This window comes from Natrix helvetica (genome assembly GCF_964273705.1).
Source record: "Natrix helvetica genome assembly, chromosome: 10".
Taxonomy (NCBI): Eukaryota; Metazoa; Chordata; class Lepidosauria; order Squamata; family Natricidae; genus Natrix; species Natrix helvetica.
In genome coordinates, this window is record NC_138561.1 from 7,585,148 (window position 1) to 7,595,940 (window position 10,793).

General features: G+C 39.9%; 1 protein-coding gene across 1 annotated transcript in view; it reads right to left on the bottom strand.

The window, feature by feature from the left end:
* Nucleotides 1-10,793, bottom strand: part of PLCG2 (phospholipase C gamma 2) — a 94,783-nt gene that overhangs the window by 25,697 nt on the left and 58,293 nt on the right. The window contains exons 11-17 of the mRNA XM_081963329.1: nt 10,521-10,639; nt 9,439-9,524; nt 7,812-7,932; nt 4,972-5,140; nt 2,318-2,422; nt 2,066-2,155; nt 850-1,028 (exon numbers count right to left, since the gene is read on the bottom strand). Coding sequence (XP_081819455.1) covers nt 850-1,028; nt 2,066-2,155; nt 2,318-2,422; nt 4,972-5,140; nt 7,812-7,932; nt 9,439-9,524; nt 10,521-10,639 — 869 coding nt within the window. The remainder of the gene's footprint in view (nt 1-849; nt 1,029-2,065; nt 2,156-2,317; nt 2,423-4,971; nt 5,141-7,811; nt 7,933-9,438; nt 9,525-10,520; nt 10,640-10,793) is intronic.

Genomic DNA, 10,793 nt, shown 5'->3' on the forward strand with positions numbered 1-10,793 from the left:
TCAACTCCCAGAATCCCCCAGCCAGCATAGCTGGCTGGGGAATTCTGGGAGTTGAAGTCCACAGGACTTAAAGTCACCAAGTTTGAGAAACACTGCTTTAAAGTGTTTTAGTTCCTTAGATTTGCTTCGAAGACAGCCAAAACATAAGAACAAATTCAGGAAACAGCTTGCTTAGTTCCTACACAATTGACCCATCTCAATCAGGATGTTTGTTTTTCCACTTCCAATTGTGTATAACCTTTCATACATAACAGGTCGACAAAAGGAGCAGAATTTGGGACCATTCGCGGATTACACCGAGCCCCGATTCAGCCTCACAACGCAACACTCACAACAACGGTAATTTTAGTACTGCCAACCCTGAAGCTGACCTGGCCAAAGCCATTTTGGACTTCAGTGTTGCCACACTGGAGTTGGAGGTTAAGGATGGGGGGGAGTAGAGATAGCTGGGATTTTGTAGCCAAAACAAAACTCTTTCTCCTGGGAACCAAGGACATTCTCACACCTGGTCAGAGAGGAGGAGTGAAGTTACCAGGCAATCGGTCAGCACCGATTGGACCATGTAACTGACTGCTTGGGGAAGGGGGAAAACGTTTTCTTTTAATTAGGTGAAAATCGCGGGGACCTTCAGAGTCGGTTTTCACCAGAACTGTGCCAATATAATATATCCAATAAAATATTCTTTGAGGAATCTACTTGCCTCAGAGTTTTGTTTGCTATGGGATTGTTACTTGGAACCCTGACAAGTACATCCCCCCCCCCCCAAAAAAATACACCTTCTTCCCCAAAGTGACAAAACTTGATTCATGCACCGAAACAGGAAAAGCGTGTTCCAAATTAGACCCTTACCAGAACGAGAGGGTGTAATCCTTTGGGTAGGCTTCACTCTCCCTGACCAAGAAGGTCCCATCTTTGCCACCCATTTCAGCACAATATTCCTGCAGGAGCTTTTCAGCTGTGGTCCTCCCTTCTGCCATCTTCCCATGGAACCATTTCTCACCGTAGTGTAGCTCTGTACTTTTCACTTCCTAAAATATAACGAAGAATATTTCATCCTCCTTCAATTTGTCCTTACAACTGATCACGTCCTTGACATACAACCAGAACTGATACCAGAAGTTTGGTTGCTAAGTGATGCAGTTGTTAAGGGAGACATCACATGACTGGATCAGATTTTATGAGCATTTTCTTACTGCGGTCACTAAGTAAATCACACGGTTAAACAGATCCGGCTTCGTTGGCAAGCACCAACATTGAAATCATGTGACTATAGTGGTGGTACGATGGTCATACCTTTGAAGAGACTTTTCCCAAGAGCAATCTAACTTAAACCATGGTTGCATGAATGTAAGTCAAAGTGTCAAGTTCAAAGTGCACTTATGATGTTGCAACTATTATTGCTTCTCAGCTTGCCAACGAACTAGGGGGGAGGGAAGGTAAAATGTAGACACCAGACACCAAGAAGACAAACCGTGAGAGCCAAGGACACTTCAGCAGGTGTTTGGAAAACCCAAAGACACTTTCTCATAACAATAAAATGACACTCAATTGGACAATGTGACCTGCATTAATAGGGCAAGGAGAATTCTATACTTCAATTATGTGGGATTACACAGGAATTAGCTAGAGCTGGTTTTGCCTTAATCGGTGCCAAAATGATGTACTTAATAAGGTTTTGCATTAAGAGATTGGATCGTCTCGATTGTGCTTGCTTGCTTGGGCTCATCAGTTGGAACATTGACACAAAGATTACCTGTAGTGATAAAACACCTTGGCCAGATTTGATAGGATTAATAGTTTGCCAATCATTTTCACTGCTGGTTGAAATACCGCCCACATTGGCAATGGGATAGCTGCTGCTAGCTTTGATTTAATTTGATCAATTTAATTTCAATTTTTGATGTAATTTTAATATTTTTATTTAAGTTTAGATTTAATTTTAACTTTTCATTTAATTTTAAGTTTTGGTTTAATTTTGATTTAAATCTTCCAGAGTTGCTGGGTGTCAGGTGGCACATAAATTTAATACAAAATAAGTAAATACATAAGCTACGAGTTTACATACCTTCAATGGTTCTTCTTCAGCATTCTGTTCTATGTCATCACTGAAGGAGAGCTTTCCGTTGGCCACAGCGCAATAATGGCGAGTCCATTTCTACAAGGCCAAACATAGTTTAAAGACAAGTTTGCCCCCAAATCAGAAAAAAGATAGCAATACACTCCTCAAAATATCTCTTTCCCTCCTCATTTCTCCATGATGAATGCCAGTTACAAAGGAACGTCTGTGCCAAACAGGAGAAGTAGGAACATTGGTTACCTGGTCAATGGTGTCCCACATGTAGAGTTCCCCTTGTTGCTTCTTTTCCTCTTTCTTATCTTCTGTGTTCACATCGACATCACCTTTAGGCCCCAGTTTTTTATGCTGGTGTAAATGAAGAAAGCAATCGTGAGAAACGGAACACCTTGGATGAGTTCTCCAAGGCTTTCCCCTTGAGCTTTTACTCTAAACAACACCCTTAAAGAAGACAATGCCCTGTTTAAAGAACATGAGCATCATTAAGAGTTTTCTGCTCCACGTCCAAGACCAACTGCTTTCTCACTCCACTTTCCCGTGATAATGGCTAACTTCTGATGATCTGTGCTGCTCCTTCACTGTTGACCAAGAAAGACGTTATTTGTTGACCCAATTTGTAGCATAATCTAAGGGCTGGCACTTAAGTCACTAAACTAAGAGGCTGTTTAGGAGGGCCGCGGCCAGCCTTCTCAAACTCCTTTTTCATTGGCAGAGGGTTGCAGGAGGCTATCACAGCTGAAAACAGCTCGAGAGTGTCATGGACGGTCCTCCCGAGCTCCGTTTTTGCGGGAAGAGGGTTGCAGGAGGCCATCACAGCCGAAAATGGAGCCTGGGAGCCTGTTTTTGCTGGCAGAGCACTTGGGTCAACACAGGCGCCCCTGACACGAATTACGTTGAGCTGGCCACGCCCACTCTGGCCACGCCCACCCTGAACCCCCAAGGTCAAACACAACCCTGATGCGTCCCTCAATGAAACTGAGTTTGACACCCCTGGGCTAAAACCTCACTGTGTACGGTTTCCTTGCTTTGGAAAATTTAAAGTTTCCATGACTGAGGATCTCTGGCACTCAAGCTTAATATTACAATAGTGCTTAATTCTCAACAATTCGACTTTGAAACATACAAATGCCAAAGTCGCTTTCCTTTGCTACTCCCAGTGAAATTTTCTGTATTTCCAGGATTTGTTCACGAGAAAGAGAAGCCTGCCAAGATGTACACCTGCTTCACCACTCGGAATTATTAAGCCCAAAATGAATTGTTTTACGGTGGGCGTTGGTTAGGAATGAAATTGTTCTAAAGAATGGTCAGTTCTGATCTGGATGAAAGCTGGCTTTTATCTCTAGCAAATTTAAGGCGTACCGCTTCTGTTGAATGCCAACCCCGCACTATTAGTATTAGATTAATTATCACGATATTTTAAAAATAATGCATTTGCTGGAAAAGAAGATAGCAGTAGATATTTCAGTGTGTGTGTGTGTGTGTGTGTGTGTGTGTGTATGTGTGTGTGTGTGTGTATTTGTGTATAGCAACCATGGTCCATTGTAACTTCAAACAATCAGTAAGCTACCAGTTGTAAGTCAAGGACTTCCTGTAATTACAGACGTAGTTTACAGATGGGTAGTTATAATGAAATATAATCCTTTGTTGAAACTGTTTTGTAGAACTGCATAAATGCATCAGAAGCCCTTCTATATAATCTTTCTTGATGTGGCATTGCCTTTTTTTGTCCTCTTTTTTTCTATTATTGCTTGATTCCTTTTCTCTTTGTTCTTTTTTATTAAATACAATTTTAAAAGAAAGAACGGACAGACGGATGAATTGTAGAAAGCCAACACCGTACCTAAATCCAAAGCTAGAGAAGAGAAATAATAATAATAATGATGATGATGATGGTGGTGGTGATGATGATGATGATGATGATGATGATGATAATAATAATAATAATAATAATAATAATAATAATAATAATAATAACAACAACAACAACAACAACAACAACAACAATACCTTAACAGTTCCTAGGTCCTTGGTTAGGACTCGAACTGTTGAGATACCAACCAGCCTCAAATAAAATTCTTGGGCATTTCCTAAATCTTATACTTTCTATCATCCAGGGAGAAAGTTCTCAAGAATAGAAAACCTTCATCCAGGGGTGAAATCCAGCAGGTTCTGACAGGTTCTGGAGAACTAGTAGTGGAAACTTTGAGTAATTTGGAGAACTGATAGCAGAAATTTTAAGTAGTTCAGAGAACTGGTAGCAGAAATTCTGAGTAGTTCGGAGAACTGGTAGCGGAAATTTTGAGTAGTTCAGAGAACCGGTAGCAGAAATTTTGGATAGTTCAGAGAACTGGTAGCAGAAATTTTGAGTAGTTCGAAGAACTGGTAGCGGAAATTTTGAGTAGTTCAGAGAACTGGTAGCAGAAATTTTGAATAGTTCGAAGAACTGGTAGTGGAAATTTTGAGTAGTTTGGAGAACTGGTAGCGGAAATTTTGAGTAGTTCGGAGAACTGGTAGCGGAAATTTTGAGTAGTTCAGAGAACCGGTAGCAGAAATTTTGAGTAGTTCGGAGAACTGGTAGTGGAAATTTTGAGTAGTTCGGAGAACTGGTAGTGGAAATTTTGAGTAGTTCGGAGAACTGGCAAATGCCACCTCTGGCTGGCCCCAGAGTGGGGTGGGAATGGAGATTTTGCAGTATCTTATCCCTGCCACGCCCACCAAGCCACTCCCATCAAGCCAACCATGCCCACAAGCCACACCCACAGAACCGGTAGTAAAAAAAAAAATTGAATTTCACCCCTGCCTCCATCTCAGTTCCCTTCAACAGAGGGAGTACAATTACATCTCTGCCTTTTGTTACATTTATTTATTTATTTATTTTACTGCCAAATCAAACTTACCTTAATGATGACTTTTCCTTTCAACTGAGTTGGGGATGGGAGCTGATCAGCACTGGCTTCCACAGGCCTGGCTAGAAGTTGGTCTCCAAACACTTCCCGGAACACCTTTGCTATGTGACGCTGCTGCTCTACGCTGCAGTGCTCTTCGATGGACAAGATCACGGGATAGCTTCAGAAGAGGAGAGAAATACTAATGAAGAGGGTAATAAAAGAATCCCCTTGTGTACATCATGACTGTGGTAGACTACAGCAGGAGTGTCAAACTCGGTTTCATTGAGGGCCGCATCAGGGTTGTATTTGACCTCAGGGGGCCAGAGTGGGCATGGCCAGCTCGATGTCACTCACATTGGGGGCACCTGTGGTGGACTGAGTGCTCTGCCAGCGGAAACAGGCTCTGTTTTCGGCTGCGATGGCCTCCTGCAATCCTCTGCTACCAAAAATGAAGCTCGGGAATGCCACACGGGGCCTTCACAAACTACCTTCGCTGGCAGAGGGACCATGGGCCAGTCCTTGGCTGTTTCCAGGGTGGCCTTGTGGGTCTAAGCACCCAGCGGGCCGGATCCGACCCCGGGCCTTGAGTTTGACACACCTGGACTCAGTGGGGGGTTTCAATTTTTTTTAGAACCTCTTCTGTGGGTGTGGCCTGCTTTGTGGGAGTGGCTTACCGGCCATGTGACCGGGTGGGAGTGGCTTGCCTGCCATGTAACTGGGTGGGCATGGACAAATTGTAAACTGTGGTGAAACTCACTTAACAAAGCTCTTGCTTAGCAACCAAAATGTTGGCTCAGGAACTCTGGCATTAAAGTGTGCAAGTCTTAAAGCTGTCAAGTTTCAAGACCCTTGCACCCCTAACCCTTTAGAAAAAAAAACCTCAGGGGTGTTCAAAGTTGACAGCTTTAAGACTTGTGGACTTCTACTGCCAGAATTTCTCCTCTCGCTCTTCATCTTGATGATGTGGGGATGGGCGGGGGGAGGGAGCTGGAACGGTTCTAAAGGCACTGTAGATTTGTGGAACCTCTTCTATAGGAGATGTTAGAACTGGCAGGAACCCAACCCTGCCTGGACTAGAGTTTAGTCTAATGTCTATGGAGATTCTCAATCATCCAGGTTGTCCCAAAGATGCTTTCACCGACAGGCAACTGGGATTGTTTAGTTTTTGTCTCTGAAAACATTTTGCTTCTCACCCAAGAAGCTTCTGCCGTTTTGAAGAAGCAAAACGGTTTCAAAGGAAAAAAAACCCAAGAAAGCCTGTTGCCTTTTGGGACAAAAGCATCTTTGGGTTTAGCCTAACCTTTGAAACTTTAAGATGGATGGACTTTAATTCCCAGAATTCCCCATCTGGCATGGCTGGCTGGAGAACTCTGGGAGTTGAAGCCCACCCATCTTAAAGTTGTTGAGAGCGAGAACAATTGGTTTAGCTGTTATAAGAATAGGGCCTTGTGTCTATAGCAGTGGTTCCTCACTTTTTTTTTGGCCAATGCCTCACCTAAGCATCTCTAAAATCCTGATCCTACTCCTGTGACATATAACTCTTACTTTACTCAAAAAGTGAACTCTACTCACGCAGAGGAAGCCTAAAAGGCGTTGGTTTAAACAAGGTTCAAATTGCCTCCATTAAAAATCCAAATTGCCCCCTTATAGGGCCTAGGCCCCACGTTGGAAACCACTGGTCTATAGCTAATCAACTTGAAAAGAGCTCTGGAATTTGAACCAATTCTGCTTTATTTTAAGGCTATGTCAATAGAATCTTGCAAAGCATACAAAAATGAAATGCCAGCTTTCCATGTTATCAAAGCGGAACTACCTAAAAATTTCCTGCTGTCTCTTTTACAGCCTGGTAAGATAAGGAAGTTCTTTTCTGGATTGCTTTCTCTGCCTGTTATGCAGCTGTGGGCTAGGCACGTTCTTATCTAATCATTCCCAAGCAGCATCTCTTTCCCTACTCTGCCAAGGTCATTCTCACACATTGTTACATGTAAATTGAAGAAATATGGTAGGCGGGCTTTGAATCTGTTTGCACATTTGACAGTTCGTTACTAACAGAGCCAATAAACCGTTCATAATTGGTCACGTATCTATTTTGCATCTATTGGCCACTTATCTATTTAAACTTAACTCTTCCACTGTGAGTCATATGAGTTTTTTCAGTGGATAAGGGCAGCTGGATTCGCAGAACTGGTGCTCTTTATACCAATATGGCTTTGCAGAAATCAAATAAAGATTTTTTAGCAAAGCAAGCAAGTTTATTCATTAATTTAGTGCATGGCATCTACAGAGATCATGCAAACACTGATACACAACACTAATAACACCCACTGTACCTACAAACTCAAATATAAGTTTAAATAAAGCATCGGCAAAGACACACACATAAAGGCATATAGATAGAAAGAATGTGGCAATACAATATACGAGATAAAATGTTAAAATAAAACTATGATAAAATCACCATGGCAAAGACACACACAGAAAGACATATAGATAGAAAGAATGTGGCAATACAATACACGAGATAAAATGTTAAAATAAAACTATGATAAAATCACCATAATACGGCACCACAGAGTTGCAATAGGATAGATGTTTTAATTAATTTATTATAATTAAGTAAGTTGCTTAAAGCAATTGACAATAGCCAGGAGATCAGCCTGAATTTTGCAAGGAAGAATTCTGTGAAATCTTTTCTAGTCTGTTAAGACAATGTTTTGAAGGCCAAACACGCTTGAAAAGTTTAAGAACAAAGAGGGGAGCAGTGGAATTCAAAATACTGTCTTTATTTCTGCAGCAGAACATTCTGAAAAGCTTTACTCTCAAGGTAATTAAAAATAATCAGCACTTACTCAGACGCTACAAATGCGTAGTCTTTGATTGCCTGCACGACGTCATCAAATTTAATTTTGGTCGTTCGTGTCCATCCGTGATAGATAATGGGCTTTCCGTCTGGACCATCCCAGCAATCCACTAAGACAGGTAACAAAAAGTAAAATAATTTAATTGCAACAAAGTTAAATATTGATAGAAGAGAACATTTATAGCTCAGGGTTGAGCTGTGGGGTCCTTGACACTCTCTGAGCTTGATGGTTTACTTGCAGATGTTTCGTTACCCAAACTAGATAAGATTAGCCCTGATGATGTTACCTAGTTGGGTAATGAAATGTCTGCCATAAAACTACCAAGCTCAGAGAGCATCAAGGACCCCAACGTTAAATATTTGATTGCCCAATAAATAAACGAGAAGTGTGAGTGACAAATTAGATACTTATAAGCTATTAATTTTGAAAGGCAATGCAACTATTGGGGCGTCAAAGAAGTAGAATCTAAGAATTGTGGAGAGGAAAGTCTTATCATTTCTCTTCTGCTTCCCCGTGTCAGCGGGATCATTTTAGAAGAAGGATTTCTTATTTGAAGAACAAAAGAACAACAAAAACAACAACCAAATCCAGCAGCACAGAGTGTAAATCTGGATTGGAACTACAAGTTTCTGTGCCCGATTTTTTGCTTTTTTGAATCACCATTTCGGCAGGACTTGATTTACTGATCAAAGCAAGAAACTCCAGGATTAGTTCCTTGATATACGAGATAACGAAGCAGTACAAAAACATTCACAGCGGTGGCTGCTTTGAACGATAAAGTCCGGAGTAATTCAACAGGAAATTCATAAGAATGGATGGCAATTTGTTTATTTTAATAAACAACTCTAGTATCCGTCGTTTTATCTTTCCTTGGTAAACTGCAGGCACATTCCCGCACCAAAAGTAGAATTAGTTTAATAAACAAAGACTTGAATATAATGATCCTCTAAAAAATATTATTGCTCCTGAAAGCAATATATTTTAGATTCCAATAAAGGAGAATATTTGTAGCTCAGGGTTGAAATGAGGAGTCCTTGATGCTCTCTGAACTTGGTTGTTTCCTTGCAAACGTTTCAATACCAAACTAGGTAACAGCATCAGTGCAGTATAATGAAACGTCTGCAAGAAAAGAACCAAGTTTAGAGAGGACCAAGGACCCCCTCAGACTTTACATTATTACCATAATTTAAGAAAATGTAATTTTTTTATGAGGGGTTCTTGGTGCTCTCCGAGTTTGGTTGTTTTCTTGCAGGCGTTTTATTATCAGACTAGGTAACATCATCAGTGTTGCCTGATACCGTGTTACTGATGATGTTATCTGGTTTGGGTAATGAAATGTTTGAAAGAAAACAAGAAAAGCTCAGAGAGCACCCCTCAAAAAATGTTTATAGTTTTTAAAATTAGGGTAATTTTAAAGTCTGAGGGATCCTCCTCATGTCAATCCTGAGCTACATCTATTGATGTGTTTTATCTGACTGTACACCGCCCCGAGTCCCTTTGGGGAGAGGGGGCGGTATAAAAGTCCAAATAAAAGTAAAGTAAAGTAAGTACAAATATTCTCCTTTATTAATGAATTTTTACGTACGGGGTGAAAAGGGAGAAAGAGATTACTCACATTCAATACATCGACACCCCATTCGGAGACATCTGATGTACGCTTCTGGGGAAGATTCGCTACGAAGTTGATCACCAGTGAGATATCTAAGCCAGAAAGAAAATCGTTCAAAAATGAAATGCGGCTTTCCATGTTCTCAACGGTGAGCAGGCAGAAGAGATAGAATTCTTTATTGGCCAAGTGTGATTGGACACACAAGGAATTTGTGTGATAGGGGCTTGAGCAGAAATTTTGGAAACTAGGCAGTGGAAGAGGGTAGAAATGGGAGAAATACTTAGATTGAATAACCAGGAAGTAGATGCAGACAGAGATAAAGATGCAAGAGAAGAATATGGAACGCAAGTCAAAAAAAGCATAGCAATTAAAATACTGAAGCGGGCAAGAGATAATGGATAGATGATTTCTCTTTGTTGTTGTTCTGATTTCCTTTTTTCTCTTTCTCTTTTCTTTCTCTTTTAGGTAGGTGTCATGATTAGAAGTTAGGTAGGATAGAAAGAAAACATCTTTTAATAAAAGGGCAACATGATTAAAAGTTAGAATAAGAAATAGAAATAAGAGAAAGGGGGAATATTAGTGTATACACTTTTACATAATAAAATGAAAGCAATAACAAGAGAAAACATGGAATAATTAAATGACAGACTATAACTTAATATAAATGTGTATTATTATTATTATTATTATTATTATTATTATTATTATTATTATTATTAATATTATTATTATTAATAATAATATTAATATTAATATTAATATATAAGTTGGTTGAATGTAATACCTATTATTATCTACTAGTTTTATTTGTATTAGAATGTATTACACCCAGGTGCCACACTGTTCACACATAGATACATACTGTATATATAAAACAAAATAAAAAACTTGAAACAAAAAAACCTGAAATGCAGTTTTTCATGTTATCAAAGGTGAGCAGATAGAAGAGATAGAATTCTTTATTGACCAAGTGTGATTGGACACACAAGGAATTTGTCTCAGGTGCATAAGCTTTCAATGTATATACATACAAGCAACAAGATAAATCATGATCACAATCATAAAATACAGTCAGATCAAAGACTTACGTATTATGAGAAGAAGAAATCCAGTAATGGGATAAAGGATTATTCATATCTTGCGGGTCAGCGGAAGTATACTTCTCATCCCAAATGGTGTTTTCTTTTGAAAAAAGGTAGGTAAGAAACTATAGTACAGAAAGACAGAGAGAGACAGAGAGATGGAGAAATGTAAACAAATGTTATTTACCTAGGATGAGCTAATTCAATGATCACCCCATCATTCCCCGTTGTCATTGTGTAGTTGTTTTAAGAAATAAAAAAAATGGGGAAACAGAGGTC